Below are 19,667 nucleotides of genomic sequence, written 5' to 3'. Positions count from 1 at the left end.
TACGTCACCTCTGCGCGACGATCCCCGCCCCGCCTCTGGCCTCGTCTTCTGCAGTTTCGACTCCAGAAGCCGGCGAACTCGCGCGGGAGTGCAGGGCGAGAGGACGGGGCGGAGCTAGACCGCGGGTGGCGCGAGAAGGGGCGGGGCAGGCGCGCGGCCGTTAGCGCGCTACCGTTCTACGCAACCGTCAGCGTCGCTGTGCTCCCCGGGGCTGCAGTCTCTGTGGGTCGCAGTCCGCGTGACCCAGTCCCCGTTTGCGTTGTCACTCCCTTCGCCGGTGCAGTCCCGCGCGGGGCGGCGGCCCGTGAGGTAGCTACCACGGCTTGCGGCAACGGATAAAGCTCCGGGACAGCGGCGCCCTGGGCGATAGCTGGGCGGGCGGCCCCGGCCGGGAGCGGCCGCCCGTGCGCCACCGTGAGGAGTGAGCGGCTGAGGCGACCTCCGGCCCGGCCTCGCACCAGCAGCCCGGCAGGCGCGACATGAGCCTGGTCTGGCATCCGCGGGATGCTCCTTGAGCCCCTTCTTCGGCTGTTACCTCCGGGGGATGGTTGTGGCCACGCCGACTCGTATTTTCCAAATAAATCATTGTTTATTCTTGCGGTGGCGGGGCCGAACACGCTTATTTATTTTTAACTTTCTCAACAAGTTTTACCCAGCACTTACCCAGTGAAACAACTCGGTAATCGTTTCAAGGGAGCATCCGCTCGGTTAGGAAATCTCAGACTGAGCAGCTTGTGGAAGCCAGCATTTGCAACGTCCTCCTCGCATGCTTTGAAGATCCTTGCGTCTTCCTGTAACTACCACTGTGCGCAGGATCCCGCTCAAGGAACGTCTTGCTCCAGCGATTCAAAGAACTGACGTTTCAAGGTTTTATTTCTATTGCTAGATCTGGATTTCCCCAATGACTCGGAACTGTTCAGTAGCCACCTAAAGTGGATCCCCTAGTGCACGCCCTTCTCTCTCCTCTTCCAGCTTGTCCAAGTGCTTTTGTTGAGTAAAAAGTCATCAAATGTCATTACCAATGCAAGTGCAACTCATGGGTTAGAAGAGGAGATGGAGCCTTAGTTTGCAGAACAGCTAGTTGCCAGAGTAGTTACGTTCATGCAGAGTAGTTGACAGTCCCTAAAGATGTTCATGATCTCCAGCTGTGGTCTGAGGACATGGGTACTGGAGTGTGTGTCCCTGGACTGACTTAATTCACTCAATTCTAAGAAATGCTATCCTTCTCCTCTCCCCTGACTTGACACAGTCCTTCCTTCAGAGGAGTGCTTTTTATTTCTTTTGTCCCCCTTCCCATTCAGGGATTTCCCCCTTAACCAATGAAAACTGAATTTATAGCCAGCTGACATTGGTCGGGGGAGGAGTGGCAGGGTGTCTTTTCCACTTCTGGGCCTTTTAACCTTGGTTCACATCTAGAGGAAGGCTGAGAATAGGCCAGACCTCAGTGATCATCTGAGCCTGGTGAAAAGAAGCAATAGGAGCCAAGGGGTGATTTGTCAGGGTTATATCTTGGCTCTCACTAGAGGGCGTTCTCGCTTTAGGCAGCCAGAATCTCACAGGCTCCTTTTCCTAGGAAAGAGCTACCTAATCTAGCTTTTCCTGGGTGGAATTAAGGAACTTAAACTTGGGGCAGAAGGAAGCATTTTTCCTGAGTGCTACCTCATACATTTAGTAGGCACAAAGAGAACAAAGAACCAGTTAGCCAGTTCAAGCAATAGTTCCAAGTTCTCATACTGCTGTGGTGTATCAGTAACTGTGATCTTGAGCAAGTGCCTCTGTGTGACCTCTCTGTGCCTCAGTGTCATCTTGAAAATAGGGATAAAATGGTACCTATTGCCAGGGGGTTTTTCGAGTTAAATGTAAAATGCCCAGAACAGTTCTGGGCATGATTTAATAATTATTGGCTATTACTGGCATTGATACTGGGCGTGTCGCTTTTATTCTGTCACATGGATGGGGAGGTGAAGCGCACTGTTGCTTTGACCCTGTGGAACTTGATAACGAAATGTAGAATTAATTGCTGACTTGTTTATATTTATAGCTGGAAGAGCCGGTACTGTTCTCATTATAGTATAGAAGAATTCAAGATAGGCAGCAGCAAATGAAGACTATAAAAGGAAAGAAGAAGGAACATCAAAGATTGAGGTAGAGTAGGCAACTTAAGAGAGTTTGGGAGAAATTGTCCAATGGCCTGTAGTATATGCTTCATTTTTTGTCCCCTTTGCTTGGTCTTGGAGGCTAAGGTTGGTTAGTGTTGAAGCGTATACCAGTGGTCCCTGGGAAGCTGCCCAGTAACCTATCCTCCCAGGGATGTCCCTACTGGCAAAGTCCTGGCTGTGGAGCCCTTCTGCCTAGAGTCATATCGTGGCTCTAACACTTGCTGTCTAGGTGACCTGGGACAGGTTATTTCATTTCTTTAGGCCTCAGTTTCCTCATCTGGAAAATGCATAATAATAGCAGCCACTTTTTAGAACATTCTGTAGATTCACTGAGCTAATACATATAAAGAGCCAAGAATATTGCCTAGCAATAGGAAATTCTTAATCAATTTTAGTATCATTTTGTTATGCCTTGTGAACATGGTACCACCTGAGATTCAGGGTAGGTGACAGGAGAAACAGTAAAAGAATAAAAGGGGGTTTGTTCTTGCATTCATTCAGTCAACACAGGCAATAGAGGCACTAGAACAGAAAGATGGCTATGATCTCACTTAATTCACATAATTCCATGGGCATGTTTTGTGCTTTCAAAAAATATGAAAGGGAAGAAGAAAACTGATGTCTTAGTCTTTAGCTATTTTGGTCCTTCATCAGACCCATGGATAGCATTTTGAGGGAAATGTTACAAGAGATGCCAACAGGATCCTCAAAGACTACCTTGTACTTTTTCCATCTCTTGTATAGAAAATCTGCCAGGACAAGGAGAGTAACCCAGAGGAAGCCTTCTTCAGGGCCTGGTAAGAAAGACTGGAGGTTCTGTTTGGCTGCTGCCTCCCGACCTCAGCAAAGGCCACTTGTGTAGGGCAGCAAACTTGCTCTTCTCACTGTCAGTTCCTTCCCAGAATCTCTAAGATCCTGAAGAACTCAGAGACTGTAATTTTTAAATGTCATGTCCAAAGTTCAAGGAACAAGTTAATTAAAGCCACTTGAGATAAAAGTATATCTTTTATCTCAGTGAGCAGTTGCAGCCAACTCCGTCAGATGTGGCTAAAATTATATGAAAACCTAACTGATATCAAATAACACTTCATCCCAACCTCCTCCTTGTCAAAATGACCCTCTTCCCAGTACTGTACTCCTCCTTGTACTTAGATCGTTATGCTCCCAAAATGAATTCCTAACGTCCTTTCTTCCAGTTTGCCGGCTATGCTTTCAAGAACCTGGGGATCCCGAAAAATTAGGGGAATTTCTTCAGAAAGACAATCTCAGTGTGCATTATTTCTGTCTTGTGAGTATAAGGCCCCCTTTGCTTTGAATGTCCTATGGCTTTGCTGTACAAAGTGCTGTCCTATGTGCTCTGTTTTTGCATCCAGCCTCAGATCCTTTGCCCTGTTTGCTTGTTTTTCTTAATGGCTTTTTTCTTTTAAAATCTAATTTTTGAAAAGTAATGTGTGTACCTGGTGTAAAATCCTAACAGTATAAAGTATGTACGATAGAAAGTCTCTTCCCCTAGTAGTATTCCCAGTCCTTCTCCCTCTCCCCAGCAGCAAATTCTACCAACAGTTCTTCCAGCTATTTTTTCCTGATATTCTTTTAAAATTAAGTATAGTTTGTATGCTATAGAATGTACCCATTTAAGAATACAGTTTGATGAGTTTTGATAAACTCATATATCATGGGGATATAAAGTATGTCCCCATGTAAACACTACCGCCATCAAAATAATTATTTCCATCAGGCCAGAAATTCCCTCCTACCCTCTTCCAGTCAGTTCCCTCAGAGGTGATCACTGTTCTGATCCGTAGGTTACTTTTGCCTATTCTTATACTTCATATAAATGAAACCATACAATTTGTACTCTTTTGTGTCTGGCTTCTTTCACTCAACACAGTGTTTTGAAGACTGATCCATGTTGCATGCGTCGGTAGCTTGTGCCTTTTTATTGTGTAGTTATATTCTGTTGTATGAATATATTATAATTTGCTTATTTATCCACCTGCTGACGGACATTTGAATTGTTTTCATTTGGGGGCTATTATGAATAAAGCTGCTATGCATATTCACGTACAATTTTTTGCGTGAAAACATGTTTTCACTTCTCTTGGGCAAATGTCTAGGAGTGAAATTACTAACTATGTTTAACTTTGTGTGAAGTTGACAGATCACTTTCCAAAGTGGTTGTACCAGTTTACAATCCCACTAGCAATTTATGAGATTTCTGTTTGCACAATATTCGTGTCCCAACTTGTTGTTGTTAGTCTTTTTAATTTTAGCCATTCTACCAAGTGTGTTTTGGTATCTCATTGCTGTTCTAATTTGCATTTTTCTGATGACCTAAAATGTTGAGCTTCTTTTTGTGTGCTTATTGGCCATTCACATGTTTCCGTTTGTGAAGTGTAGGTACAAATAATTTGTCCATTTTAGAAGTTGAGTTGTTTTGGGATTTCCCTGGCAGTCCAGCGGTCAAGACTCCGCACTTCCATTGCCAGGGGCACAGGTATATTCTGGCTACAAATCCTTTTTCAAAGATGTGTGTTTTTACTATTTTCTCCCAGTCTGTGATTTGCCTTTTAATTTTATTTTTCAAATGAGTTGGTTTCATTCCAGGTGATGCAGAATTCAGGATAGAACAAGGACTTAGGAACACACTTTGGCAGGATTCTGTGCTGGGTTTATGCGGATCTCATAGCTAAGGTAGAAAATGGCTGAGAAAAACTATAGACAAGATGAGCCACTGTATGATTTTCTTTTTTTTTACAAAAATTTATTCTTAAATGTACAAAAGGTTCCAAGCTATGGCTATAGGTGGTGACAGATGTTATGGCAGGGAATCCAGATGTTTAAACAGGAATGGAATCATCATTGCCTCAGGCACAAGGAACAGCTTACTTTTTAAAAATTTTATTTTACTTATTTTTTGGCCACGCTGTGCAGCTTGTGGGATCTTAGTTCCCTGGCCAGGCATCGAACCCAGGCCCATGGCAGTGAAAGCGCCAAGTCTTAACCACTGGACCACCAAGGAATTCCAGGAACAGCTTACTTTTTGCCAGATTTCTTAATTCCACCTGTGGCCAGGGGGCCTTTCCCCGCAGCCTTCCCTTTTAGCTCCTCGAGCTTCTTCTGCTCCTCCTGCTTTTTCTGCTTGAGTGCCTTATCTTCCTTGCCCATCTCCTTGGCTTGCTTCTTGGGCTGCTTCAAAGACTTCTTCTTGCCACCTTCATGGCCCAACATGGTGCCTGCTGCCCCTTTCCCCTGCCTTTTTATTTTCTTAATGATGTCTTTCGAAGAACAAAAGTTTTTAATTTTGATGAAGTCCAGTTTATCTGTTTTTCCTTTTATGGTTAGTGCTTGTTTGTGTGTCCCAAGAAATCTTTGCCTACCCATTGAATTACCTCAGTGCCTTTGTCAAAATCAGTTGACCATGTATCTGTGGATCTGGATGATTTATTTTATGTCATAGATCTGTGTGTTGATCCTTACCAATACCACACTGTTTTGATTATTGTGGCTTTACAGCATCTTGAAATTAAGTCTTGTTCTGCAGTCTTTTCCAAGATTGCTTTGGCTATCGGGTGCTTTCCTTTTCCATATACATTTTATATTTAGTTTGTCAATTTTTCGTTTAAAAAAAAGCCTGTTGGGATAGTGATAGGGATTGCATTGAATTTATGGATCAATTTGGGAAGAATTGACAAACAATATTGAATCTTCCAGTCCATGGACATGATATATTTCCCCATTAATTTGTGTCTTTTAAAATTTATCTCAGCAATTTTTTTTTTTAGTGAAGAAGTCTTGCACAAATTTTGTTAAATGTATTCCTAAATATTTTGTGATTTCTATGCTATTATAAATGGTATTTTAAAATTTCATTTCAAGTTTGTTGCTGGTGTACAGAAATGCAGTTTATTTTTGTACATTGATTTTGTATCTGCAATCTTGTTAAATTCACTTATTAGTTCAGTAGTTTTTATTTTTTAATTTTTTTGAAAATGCCTTAGGATTTCCTGTGTACACAATCACGTGTGAATAAAGGCAGTTCTTTCTTTCCAATCTTTATGTCTTTTAATTCTTCTTCTTGCCTTATTGTAATAGCTGGGAACTTCAATCTAGTGTTGAAAAGAAGTTGTATGAGTGAATATTGTGTCTTGTTCCTAACATTAGAGGACAGCATCCAATTTTTCACCACTAAATATGATGTCAGCTGTAGGTTTTTCTTAGATGCTTTTTATCAGATTGGAGAAGTTCCCTTTTATTTCTGGTTTGCTGAGGGTATTATGAATGTGTGCTGAATTTGTCAGATGCTTTTTCTGCATCTGTTGAGATGATCATGATTTTTCTTCTTTATTTTGTGAATGTGATTTGTTACATTGATTGAATACTTTAATGTTAAACTAATCTTGCATTTCTGGTACAAATTCTGCCTGGTCATGATGTATAATCCTTTTTATATGGTGCTGGATTCAATATTTTGTTTCATTTTTGTATCTATGTTCATGAGAAAAATTGGTGTGTGCTTTTACACTCCTGTAAGTTCTGTCTTGTTTTGGTGTCAGGTCTTGTTTAATTTCAATGCATTTATAAGCATATACATTTTCAACATAAAATAAACATACTATACACAGTGTTTTGTATTTTACTTTTTTTTACCTCATATATTTATGGAGCTGTTTCCATATAGAACACTTTTTTAATAGCTAATTGGTATTCCATGGTACAGGTGTACCAAAAAGTATTAAACTCCTGTTAAAGGACATTTAGATTATTTTTAATCTTTCACTACTGATTTTTCTGTTTGTAGAAATTATACATGTTCATTGTAGAAAATATTAATAACACTTAAAAGGACTCATATAGTCCTAAAGCCTTGAGAGACTGTTAACATAGATATGTTTTAGGCCTAATTGGGATATAATTCAAGCATCCTCAAGTCATCCAACCTTGTAGGCTCACTTTTTCTATAATGTTAAAATAAGATAACCTCAGCCCCCATTACATATTACATGTAACTGCTGCAGTAGGTCCAGCACCCTCCTTAATATTTTTGGAAGCTTCTTGGGGTGGGGCTCAGGTATGACATTCTTCCAAAGTATGTACACGTTCATTGTTCATGGGTACCTAACAGTTTAGCTTCTTTTCCCTTGATTTCCCATTCTAGACTCTGCTTTGGGGGCTTTTCAGAAACAAAAGGTCCTTTAAAGTATGTTTTTAAAGAAAAGTTCAATTCCTCCCCTTCCCCTATAAGGCAGAATGACTACAGTCAGGAGATTTGAAAGCCCTGTTTCCCTTTCTGTGGAGAATACACTCTGAGAAGAGTATTTACTCTGTACTGAGGGGCAGTACAGCGGGAGAGTGAGAGTGTGGGTTCTGTGGGCTCACATGTGAAGGCGACTCTGCTGCCTCCTTTCTGGGTGACCCCAGCCGGGTCACTTGCTGCGCTACACCTCAGTGGCCTCTAAGATGAGGATCACAATGGCATCTGTATCACAGGGTTGTGGTGAGCAGACAATGAGTCACTACACAGGGAATGTTTCTCCAAAGTGCTCAGCACACAAAAGCAGTGCTCAGTGAATGAAAGGCCGAGTAGCACAAAGGTGGGTAAGAGCCCAGGTTCTGGGCTCTTGATCCTGTCACGTTTTTTCTCCTATAAAATGGGGATGATGATAGTACCTACCTCTTAAGGTTGTTACAAGGATTAAATGAGTTAATACTTGAAAAGCACTTAGAGCACCCAACACTTACGCTATGTAAGGGCTTGTTAAGTAAATAAATTACCCTGTAAATGCATATATATTCCACCAAGCTCTGTTTCTCAGCTCTCTTACCCTGTCATCACCCACTGCACTGTTTCACTGATCATCAGTGTTGACAGCCTGGTTCTGCTGACCTTCTAGATCCTATCTAGCAAGCTGCCTCAGAGGGGCCAGTCCAATAGAGGTTTCTATGGATTCCTGCCTGAGGACATCAAAAAGGAGGCATGCCGGGCCTCTAGGAAGGTTAGAATCCCCTGAAATGGGAGCCTTGGGGTAGGCCTCTTCTCATACTCCTCTCATCATCCCTGTTTCTATTCTTTTCCCTAGTTGCTAGTTTAAAAGTCAGAGGACTCTTGAATTTCCCACTGGTCCTTCTCTTAAGTTCCATGCTTCTCTAGGGTATAGTATCCTAAGTGAGGAGAGGGAGCAACGTCCTGAGAAAGCCAATAAGAATTCAGTGCTGCTTGGAGCTCAGCTTCGGCATACCCTAGAGCTTCTAGGTCCACTGAGGAAGAAGAATGGCTGTTGCTTCAAAAAATTTCCATTCCGTAGAATGATGTGACACAGAATGTCTGTCTGTTTTGGGGCCCTGAGCACTGCCTGGGATCTCATTTGCAGATCTGCTTTGTGTGCAAGAAAAAGGGAGCTACCATCAACTGCCAGAAGGATCAGTGCCTCAGGAGCTTCCATTTTCCTTGTGCCCAGGAAAGGGGTTGCCTTTCACAATTTTTTGGAGAGTACAAGTGAGTGATGAAGGAGGAAAGTTGGGCTGCCCTTTTGCAATTTGTTATTTAGCATCTAATGAAATCAGAGTCCAGTTCTCACGGGCCTGTTTTGATTCACCAGAGAATCTGTCCCTCCATTCAATAATGAGAAACAGTATCTTGACTTGGTGATTTCACAGGGGTTGCTTCTTGCTTCCCATCCCCTCCTTAAATTACAAACAGCTGGGGTTCTTAGCTGCTCAGAACTAAGTGGGGCTTTCAGGAGCAGGAGGCTGTGGAGACAGTCCCGGGAGCTTTGCTCGGTGGGAAAGCAGCTATGAGAAGGAATGTGGCTGTTCTTCGCCCTGCTCCTCCTCCTCCCCCATTAGCGTGGAGGTTCAGTGGACACTGGCCTGGGTGGTTGATTGCCCTTCCTAGGCCGGGCAGCTGGAAAACTGCATCAGTGACAAACCAGGAACCAAGTCTATTTACTCTACCACAGATCATTTTGTGGGAAACATCGCCCAACACAGGACATCCGATGGGAGAATGTGAGGGAGGAAAGCTGTGTCTTGTGCTGCGAAGACTTAGCCCAAGCAAGTGTTGAAAACATCCAGAGTCCGTGCTGTAGCCAAACTATCTACCACCGCAAGTGCATACAGGTGGGGCTTTCCCTGGACTGGGGACCCTCCACAATGGCCCAGTTCTGAGCACCCTGGGAATGCGCAGGCAATCTCAGCTTTTGTGCTCTGTGCTGCAGGCCTGTATACAGGACTGATTCCAGAGGAAAGTTAGCCTGGTCTCTGGGTATCCTTGACCTGTAGGACTTTATCATAAGATTTAGACTGAACAAAATCCTCAGGATGGCTGGAGCGAATGAGTTTATCCTAGAATGAGTCAAGTAGCCTCAAAATCAGCCATGCTTCCTGGGATTGAAGGAAAGGGAAATGTGTATTCTTGGTACCTGACCCCTACTGGGTCGAGCACTGCCAGGCCCCATGACTGGAGATGACAGCTGAGGCACTCCTGGGCACTCTCTTGAGCTTTTGGTCCCTGGTCTGACGCCTGGATTTGCAGCCCTCTCCTCAGCCCATCCATACTCCTTGTCCTGTAACCCTTAGTCAAGCTCTCCTAGCAACATCCTCTTTGTGAGACGAGGGTGCGGGGTGGGAAGAGTGTGTGCAAAGACAGTGTTTTTACAAACACTATCTTCCATGTTTATCTTACAGAAATATGCCCACACGTCAGCAAAGCATTTCTTCAAATGTCCACATTGCAACAATCGAGAAGAATTTCCTCAAGAAATGCTAAGAATGGGAATTCATATTCCAGACAGGTAGTAGAAACTTTATAGCAGGAATTGAGCCCGGAAGTGGGTTACCTAGGTTTCTAGAGAGAAGGTGAGTGTGAAGATAGTTCAGAGAATGAGGAAGCAGCAGAAGCACTGATGTACAGTGAAGAGGGAAGGGTGGAGGGAGAGCTTTTCAATTATAAAAAGACATGGGGGGAGGGTGAAGCAGGGGTGGTGGGCATGTTTCTGAAAAAGGTGTTTTGGGGGTCAGAATTCCTTGGGTTCTTGAATTCCAGTGTGGAACTAAGGAACACCTGTGTTCCACTTATCTGCTTCACCCCTCTCCCACTGCCAGGCCACTAGCCCCGCCTTGCTGAAAGTATTCAGGCAATCTGTTGAACTTCTTTGTTCTGTTGAACAAAGGTTTTACCACCCGATTATATGTCCTTTACTCACTGTTTCTTCTCCCACTGCAGAGACGCTGCCTGGGAACTTGAGCCAGGGGCTTTCTCGGAGTTGTATGAGCGCTATCAGCATTGTGATGCCCCCATCTGTGTGTATGAACAAGGCAGAGACAGCTTTGAGGATGAAGGGTAGGAAAAGCCTCATAGCCAGAAAGATCTCTCATCAGGGCCATCTTAGATCTTGCACAGTTATCAAGCGCAAGAAATTTACTTTTGTCTGCAGACCTCAGGATGAACATAGCTGCTGAGTCCCATCCTTAATCAGCTCAGGACTCACTCATGTACAAGTGAACAGGTCTCTCTGCAGGGTCTACTCTCCTTGTGCCCCATGGAGAGACACTCAGGGCCAGTTCCTTCCACGATCTACCTTGCGAGTGGCTGTGCCTGACGGCAGGTCTTGGGATCAGCACTCAGCCACATCTCCGTCACGGGTAAAATGTGTAGTAAAGATACCTAGGGAGCCCTCATCAAAGGCCTGGCCTGCAGTGAACATTCCAAGAGTGGTAGTGAGTGTTAAATTTGTCCCACAACCCTCCCTTGGCTCTTCCTATAGGAGGTGGAGCCTCATTCTGTGTGCTACATGTGGGTCCCACGGAACCCATAGGGACTGCTCCTCTCTCAGATCCAGCTGTAAGAAATGGGAGTGCGAGGAGTGTGCGCCTGCTGCTGAAGCCACAGGTGGGACTGGAGGGGTGGTCTGGTCTCAGAACTGGGGTGGGGGTCAGGGGTCCGGGGGACTTATGGTGCCTGGGAAAGGAGGAGGGTGTGCTATCAGATGGGAACTTTTAGTTGGTACTTTAGTTTGGGGAGGAAATCGGCTAGGGAGGGGCATAAGGACCTGTGCCTGGGAGAGAGACAGAGGGTCGAGTTTGCCTCTCCCACCTTTCTTTCACCACAGACTACACACCTGAAAACTCAGGTGACATCCCCTGTTGCAACAGCACTTTCCACTCCAGGGGGCATTTTTGCAGAGACACCAGCCTGGAAGAGAATCCGGGCCCTTCTTCGACTGACTGACCAGGCTCTTCCTCATTAGAAAAACCAGAGTCCTCTGGTTGCAGGACGAGGGGCCACTCCTGGCGATCCAAGGGTGTCAAAATCACTAAGAGCTGCAAAAAGTCCAAGTAACAGTTTCTGATTAGTCGCTGCCAAGCACATTTGAGTACAAAGCTGTGTTCCTCCATCAGGTTTGGGGGAGGGAGCACTTTGGCACTGTGAGTCAAGGAAAGGGGGCTAGCAGTGAGACTCTGAACCAAAGAAAGAGAAGTCCCAGGGGAACTTGAGTTCAGAGCAGAGTCCTGATGCCAACCACAGGATGCATTTGTGGCTTTGAGAGCACCTCTGCTCTTTCTGCCTGATTCCCAGAGGGCCTTTTCTACTCTTCTTTTTCCACCAAGATTATTCCACCTTGATCTTGTTCTCATATACCTCTTCTGACTTCACCCACGTTTGTTATTATACAAATAAAAGTTTTCTCTCCATTGGTGTCTCCTTATGCATTCACTCTGGAATTTATCTAGCATACTAAGGAATCTGGAGGGTAGAGTGAAGGAATAGGAAAATGCACCTTTCTACTCTATAAAACTCAGTGAATTAAGTGTAGAACTTTCAACTTAGACATGTTGCTTTGGAGGGAAGTATTTTGCAGATAAATCGACTTTGCGGGGACAGAAATTTCATCGTTGTGCAAATAAACACACAGGATCTCATCAGGAAAGTGAGCCAGCAAAGGAGAACACACTGGACTGAGAATAGGCCACTATTGCAAGGCTTGGCGCCCCGGACTCAAAGGCCAGGGACTGCCGTGCTCACGTGAGACAGAAGGGGCTCCACTCACTCCAGGCAGCCTGGTCTTTAGCATACCTTCCTAACCCTAACACATCTCCACTCAAACCCTCCTGTCTGGTGGCTCGGGCATTTCTAGCTCAGGTAAGGGGGCCATGCCAGGACATTAGGCAAGACAGCTAGGACAGAAACCTGGCAGAAGGTCTTGGGATAAATTGAATAGAACATTTATTTGTTTTTAATGATTTTGTGGGATTTGGATTAGTGGGGGAAACTCAGGACCATTGCCAGGTGCCGAGTTCGCAGGGTCTCGCTGCGAACTTGGTTTAAATGTTGCTGACCCCCGGAGACTTACATCTGAATGTGCACAGTGATTTGGATTTGACCAGATTTATTTGGAATCACAAGGAGGCGGTGGGGGTCAAAATAATACTTTAAAAAGAAATCAAGAAATACTAAAGGGATTATAATGAAAAATACTCTCTTGACTCATCCTTCACTACCCCCAGTCCTATTCCCTAAAGGCAACTACTCTCCACATTTTTTAGCCATTTCTTGATATATTAATCTTAGACATTTTTGACGTACTATCATATTACATAAAGATCTAGCACCTTTAAAACCTTCCCATGTTCATTCCTTCCATCTTTTATAATTGCATCACAATTTTTGTTAAATTAACCTTCAGTGCTGAGTCAAGTGGTACACTATGACTATTTTTCCTCACCTGTACATTTTTTTTTAAATTTATTTATTTTTGCTGTGTTGGGTCTTCATTGCTGCACGTGGGCTTTCTCTAGTTGCGGCGAGTAGGGGCTACTCTTCATTGCAGTGCATGGGCTCCTCATTGCGGTGGCTTCTCTTGTTGCAGAGCATGGGCTCTAGGGTGCGCGGGCTTCAGTAGTTGTGGCACTCAGGCTCAGTAGTTGTGGCTCACGGGCTCTAGAGCGGAGGCTCAGTAGTTGCGGCACACGGGCTTAGTTGCTCCGCGGCATGTGGGATCTTCCCGGACCAGGGCTCAAATCCGTGTCCCCCGCATCGGGAGGCTGATTCTTAACCACTGTGCCACCAGGGAAGTCCTCCTGTTCATTGTTTATTCCCTTTTTTAAAAAATAAATTCATTTACTTTATTTTTGGCTGCGTTGGGTCTTCATTGCTGCACGCAGGCTTTCTCTAATTGCGGCGAGTGGGGGCTACTCTTCATTGCAGTGCACGGGCTTCTCATTGCGGTGGTTTCTCTTGTTGCGGAGCACAGGCTCTAGGCATATGGGCTTCAGTAGTTGTGGCACGTGGGCTCAGTAGTTGTGGCTCGCGGGCTGTAGTGCACAGGCTCCGTAGTTGTGGTGCACGGGCTTAGTTGCTCCGTGGCATGTGGGATCTTCCCAGACCAGGGCTCAAACCCGTGTCCCCTGTATTGGCAGGCAGATTCTTAACCACTGCGCCACCAGGGAAGCCCTGGTCAGGTGTTTTGTAGAGTGCCCCTCAATTGGGATTTGTCTGATGTTTTTCTTTTCTTTTCTTTTTAAAATTTATTTTTGGCTGCATTGGGTCTTTGTTGCTGCAGGCTGGCTTTCTCTAGTTGCGGAGAGCAGGGGCTACTCTTTGTTGAGGTGCACGGGCTTCTCATTGCAGTGGCTTCTCTTGTTGCCGAGCACAGGCTCTAGGCGCGTGGACTTCAGTGGTTGTGCCTCACGGGCTCTAGAGCACAGGCTCAGTAGTTGTGGCACACAGGCTTAGTTGCTCCGTGGCATGTGGGATCTTCCCGGACCAGGGCTCGAACCCGTGTCCCCTGCATTGGCAGGCGGATTCTTAACCACTGAACCACCAGGGAAGTCCTTGATGTTTTTCTTATGATTAGACTGGAGTTATGGGTTTGAGGGAGGAAGACCACCCAGGTAAAGTGCCATTTTCATCGCATCAAATTGAAGTTACATACGATCAACTTGACTTATCACTGTTGATGTTGATCTTGGTCATCTGGCCAAGTTAGTGTTTGCCAGGTTTTTCCAGAAAAAGTTACTCCTTTTCCCCCTTTATGTACTGTAAATTTTGGAAAGAAGCCACTCTGTTCAGCCCACAATTAATGAGTGGGGATTTATGCCCCCTCCCTTTTTAAGGACAGATTATCTACATGTATTATTTGGAATTCTTCAGCATGGGAGATTTACCTATCCTCTCCCACGTATTTATTTATTCAACCATTTATATCAGTGTGGACTCATGGATATGTATATTATACTTTGGTTTATAATCCAATACTACTTTATTTTGTTGCTCAGATTGTTCTAGCTTTGGCCATTGGGACTCCTATTCCTTTTCACATACTGCCATTATTGTGTGTTTCATTTTGGTTTGGTTTGGTTTGGTTTTGAGCACTTATTTACTTTTTGGCACTACAAGATGCCCCAGGCTCATCTTGTATATTTTATTTAATTAATTAATTTATTTATTTATTTTTGCGGTATGCAGGCCTCTCACTGTTGTGGCCTCTCCCATTGCAGAGCACACGCTCCGGACGCGCAGGCTCAGCGGCCATGGCTCACAGGCCCAGCCTCTCTGCGGCATATGGGATCTTCCCGGACCGGGGCACGAACCTGTGTCCCCTGCATCGGCAGGCGGACTCTCAACCACGGCGTCACCAGGGAAGCCCTCATCTTGTATATTTTAAATACCTGTTTTCACAAATGATGTGTCTATTAGAATCAATTACCATTTTATAACCTAGGACCTAGAACATATAGTTCACTTGGGGAGGGTAGGAATAGACATCAAATAAAAATTCCCCAAAGCACCTGCTCCGCTTCCTCTAATTCTTACCTTTGTGGGAACCATGAACTAGGGCGAGAAACCTCAGAATCTCCTTGTGTTTCCTTTTCTGCTCAACCACCCTTTTTCTGGTCAATCTGACTATTTTTCAAATGTTTGCCTTCCTCTCCATCCCACTGCCAGTGTTGAGCTCAGACCCCTGTGCCTCACAGGACTGCAGCAAAAGCCTTCTCTCTGCATGGTTTCCTATATCCACTTGCTTTGCTTGGCATATCCATCCTTAACCCTTCTGTTAATTGCCATAAAACATCTGCTAGCTCTTTACTTAGGATGGCCCCCGCAGAGATGGACATCTAAGCCCTTCCATGGGCACTCTGCCATGGCTACCCTGAAATACTGGGCCCTGAGCATGAGCTTTGCAGTCTGGAGAGCCATAACCTCTATCCTCAGCCTGATGGATCCAGCATAAGGGCCACTTCTTCATCCCTAGGCACTCTCCCTGAGCTCTGCTTATACCCCTATTATAGCCTATGTCATTCTCCATCTGGTCCCATAATTGTCTCTCCCTCTAGATTGGAAGCCCCTTATGGGAAGGGACCTTTCTGTCTTATTAACCTTTCTCCCCCTCATGGTGTCTGGCTCGGGACCCCACATGCAGAGGCAGTTTGATGTCTGCTGAATTGTTGGATGTGCTCAAACCCTGCATTCATAAGCCTGATGTTTTACTGTCAAACACCAGAGGGCACTGTGAGCATGTTGAGGAAGAAGATTATAACCCTTTAGGTGTGGAAGGTTGCGAAGGGCTTATGAAAACTTGCTTCTATTTGGGGATTGCACAGGACTTACTGCTATTCACTTGTTCTTAACACATCCATTCAAGTTTATCCATGAGTTGTGCTCCTGTTATATCTAGAGGTTAGTATAGATGTTACTAATGACACTTCTATCATAGGTCAGGTCCTCAGATAGGACTGCCTTCATGGTCTCCCAGACCCAAAGTGATCCTCCTAACCCCAGCTGCCCTCCTCTCACCCCTAAAAATGGGGACTGCCAGTCCCAAGGGGAATGGGTAATATGATTCTGTTCCTCTTCTGCCCTACCCTCCTGCTGCACACACACACACACACACACACACACACACACACACACACACTCTCTCTCTCTCTCTCTCTCTCTCTCTCTCTCTCTCTGTCTCTCTCTCTGACATCAGGGACTTTGGTTGGTGGTTCAAAGGCTCTAACTTCCTGTTGGCAGGGCAGGAGGTTGCTATGAGAAACAGCACCTCCATTGGCCCTGACCCCAGGGACACAGCGTCAGCTCCCTGTGTGCTTCCAGGCTGACTGGAGGTGAATTGCAGCATCACAAGGGCTCCTAGGTATGAGAAGGCTCCCTAACAGACTAAGCCAGGGAGCCCCATTCCAGAGGCGTTGGCTATTTGCAAGGGTCTCATGCCTTGTACATTTTTTCCAAAAAGCAACATGGCAATTGCAGGCCATAAACCAAAGAGTTGATGTTTTTCAGAAAATAATCTCACTTTTCCCTAGCAAACCACCTCTAGCCCTGGGGTCTCTGAGCAGTGTGACAGCATGAGGCCTCCACAGAGGGAGTGAAGCCCAGGAGCTTCTCCCCCTTGTCTTTGGTATAAACTTGTTCCTTGGGCCTGCCCTGAAGTGCACCTCTAATAAACAGGAAGACATCTGCGCCATCAATGTCTGTCCCTCACAGAGCATCTGAGACCTGTCTGGGCCATCAAAGCCATCCCAGCCCCCAGGAGCATTCTGGAAGGGAACCTAGTCTCTCCAGAAACAATTCCCCATTGTGTCCCCTCACTTAGAAATCATAGATATGTTAACAGGCCCTTATATTTAGGCAGGTCCTGCCCTGGCTTTGTGCTAGTGTGTTGTTTTTTCTTCCCTGAACAATGGTCCTTTCCAGTAGGGCCAGCCGTTCACACCATTGTCTAAGACCCTTGGACTACAGGAAACAGCACCAGATTCTTATCAGCTGGGGGGGGTGGTGGGGAGGGGGCAGAGTGAACAGATGAGGTCATGCCCATAAAGCAAGCTGCTGGTCTGCCATGTCATTCTTCTATACCTTTATCTGTGAGAGCAGAGACCCCTTGTCCTTCTAACAGGCAAATCTGGGCTTTAAGTGTCTCTTAATACTGTCTCCTCCATTTGATGGCAGACACTTGGACTCTGCTTTAGGTCTCTTGATTCACTTTGGAATCCTCTCCAGCCCACAACTGTCCCCTTGCCCTGGTCTTCCCTCTCTGCCCAATGGGATGTTCTTGGCGGTGAAACACACCCCATTGGGATGGATTAGGGTGTGCCCCAGTCATCTTCGTCCCTGGGGGAAAGGGGTCAAGACGGGTCACCTGAGTCCTCCTCATAGCAGAATCCCTGAGTACAAGCTACTATTTGACTGCTGGAGGCCTGGTGTGAGGGTGAAGGTGGGCATCCCTTTCAAGGGCTCCCTGGAGACTGTGCAGCATTTCCAATCCTCAGTGGAGAATGATTTTTTTAAAGGCATCATTGAGGAACCAGGAGTTTCCTTAATGAAAATCCAGCAGGGAAAGTGAAAGGCTTCATTAGGACACAGCCTCTAAGGAAGAGGGGTCCAGCAGTGGTACCCACACAAAGGCGGGCTGGGGCTGGGCAGTGGGAAGTGGACACAGGGCCACAGCTGCTGTTACTTCATCTCCTGTGCACCAGGAGGGTGGGTGAGTCTTGAAGAGGAGCCAGGGTGGGGGTCCAACAATACTTGAGCTCTTTAGCAGGTATTATATCCAAACCTAGCCCCCCCCCCCCCACTCATTCCTTCTTTCTGCACACCAGGGCCAAGTTTGTAATCTCAGAAATCCCTGGGGATTTGATCCTGGTGTGTGTTGAACTTTCTCCTTGCCAGAGCCCCTGCAGACTAATACTTGGGTGAGGCTGGGGTTAATCCGTAACTTGGGTGAAAATTGGTCTGTTTCTGAGCAACTGTCTGCTACTTATAAGGAGATGTGGCTAGCTGGAGACACCTCAGTTTGCTGGACTGCAGAGGCACGAGAGAGTTCTCTGCGACCTACCTGGCTTTAGCTGCATCTGGGGCCATTGTGAGCCCACAGAGAAGATAACCTGGCAGGAGACAGACCTGCCTCCTGATGGCTGCTGCCTGCCCACTCCTGAAGCTGGAGGATTCTATGGGTCTCTGGGACCTGACCCAGGCTTAGCTGAATGAAAGGGAAGCACAGAAGCCATTTGAGAAAGTGAAAAGGGCTGTTTTCCGCCCTTATTCTGCCCCTACCCTGCCCCTCACCTTTCCTTAGAAACTAGTCTTTTGGACTGCAGGACAGCCACAAGCTTGGGGTGAATCCCAGCCCTCCACAGTGGATGATGCCAGACACAGGAGGAGCAGGAAATGGGCTGGGGAGGCAGGCTGGGTGTGGGAGAACAGGAGCCAGAGGCAGGGCAGAGTCCAAGCCCAAGGGACAGCAGACTGGCAGCTTGACAGCCCTGGCCCTGGGGTGGCAGGTCCTGCTCTGGTGCCAGCCATGGGAAACCAAGATGTGGCTATTCCATCTGCGAAGTCAGGGGCTCCAGAGTTTGCACGCTTAGAAGGCAGAGATTAAATGTAAAGGGAGGGAATTAATCTAACCAGCATTTTCCCAAAGTATGCTCTTCAAAACATTAGAAACATGAGGTGGTAACTGCTCCATGGGAAAAAAAAAGGATATAGGGCCACATGTTTTGGAGGATCATGTAGCACATAGTAGGCATGCCAATTAATGAGAAATCATTGTGAGCTCCTCAGGGATTTCACAGGGCAAGCAAGCAGGCAGTGCACAGCTCTGTAGGGGCTAAGGGGAGAGAAATCCCATGTTTATTTGGCCATTGTCGAGGATCTCATGAGACAGTTGTTCCAAAGGACAACTTTTGACTAGCCCCTTTCTCGAAGCCCCTTTCCAGTTCTAAACCTGTTTGGGAAATCATGAAACAGGACCAAAGACCAGGGGAAGTATGAGACTTAGAGAAAAAAGCTGGGAGAGGAAGATAGAGTGAAATCCCTGAGGCAGGAAATAGGGCTGGAGATGAGGGTGGTGGTGAGGGGCTGGGGGAAGTCCATGCCCAAGGGGTCTTCAGGGTGTGGGGGGTGGTGATGTGGGAGCAGAGGCACCGTGCACCCCAGGAGAGAAGAGGGCTCTGAGGTTGCATTCACACAGCCTCCCAGCCCAGCACTCCATACCAAATGGTGCTCTGATGATGCTTCTCAGATGGGTGGTGATTGCCCGAGGCCGGGCAACAGGGTTTCACTTTTTGTGAGGCCTGGGTGCTTGTGCAGGGTCCAGGAGGTGAAAGCAGGGGTCCTGCTCCAGGGCCTGGGCTGCAAGATGGGACTGATGACTGTTAAGCCCCCTAGTCCATAGCACAGATTGAGGAGGCCATCCAAGCAAGAGGCTAATCTCTGTGGTGAGGTGGGGTGATGTCCCTCCCATCTTTAAAGCATCCCTGCCTTTACCCATCTCCCTCCAGCACCAGTGGAGTCTGCTCTTTGGGCAGGAGCATGATGTCACTGGGGGAGTGGGGCTGGGGGAGAGGCGTCTCCTGCATCCTGCCCCGCAGGCCAGACTCTGGGGCTCCCCCTCCTCTGCCAAAGCTGCAGCTCCCACAGCACAGCCTGGCCCCCCAGGCAAGAGCACAGTGGTCTTAATATATGTTGGTATGTGGCTGATGAAGACAGGCACCAGGCCAAGTGTCACT

At 46.4% G+C, this 19,667-nt stretch overlaps 2 protein-coding genes across 3 annotated transcripts; one reads left to right on the top strand and one right to left on the bottom strand.

Moving 5' to 3' along the window:
* The first annotated feature begins 30 nt into the window (after positions 1-30).
* Positions 31-11,852, top strand: PHF7 (PHD finger protein 7). 2 transcript variants are annotated; one of them, XM_032649001.1, is made up of 11 exons: positions 31-867; positions 2,042-2,145; positions 2,904-2,956; positions 3,356-3,447; positions 8,054-8,155; positions 8,531-8,655; positions 9,119-9,278; positions 9,846-9,952; positions 10,384-10,500; positions 10,925-11,049; positions 11,270-11,852. In XM_032649001.1, the coding sequence occupies exons 2-11, from the start codon at positions 2,102-2,104 to the stop codon at positions 11,386-11,388; spliced, it is 1,044 nt and encodes a 347-aa protein (XP_032504892.1). In that variant the 5' UTR covers positions 31-867; positions 2,042-2,101; the 3' UTR covers positions 11,389-11,852. The 2 variants fall into 2 exon arrangements, with proteins under 2 accessions (XP_032504892.1, XP_032504891.1); XM_032649000.1 differs by lacking the exons at positions 31-867; positions 10,384-10,500 and having other exon boundaries at positions 1,878-2,145; positions 11,270-11,388.
* LOC116761557 (translation machinery-associated protein 7-like) lies at positions 4,779-5,437 on the bottom strand. The gene has a single exon (XM_032647420.1). The coding sequence runs from the start codon at positions 5,388-5,390 to the stop codon at positions 5,196-5,198; it is 195 nt and encodes a 64-aa protein (XP_032503311.1). The 5' UTR covers positions 5,391-5,437; the 3' UTR covers positions 4,779-5,195.
* Positions 11,853-19,667: the final 7,815 nt, after the last annotated feature.

This window comes from Phocoena sinus, chromosome 11 (assembly GCF_008692025.1).
Source record: "Phocoena sinus isolate mPhoSin1 chromosome 11, mPhoSin1.pri, whole genome shotgun sequence".
Lineage (NCBI taxonomy): Eukaryota > Metazoa > Chordata > Mammalia > Artiodactyla > Phocoenidae > Phocoena > Phocoena sinus.
This window is presented reverse-complemented; position numbering and strand designations above follow the sequence as displayed.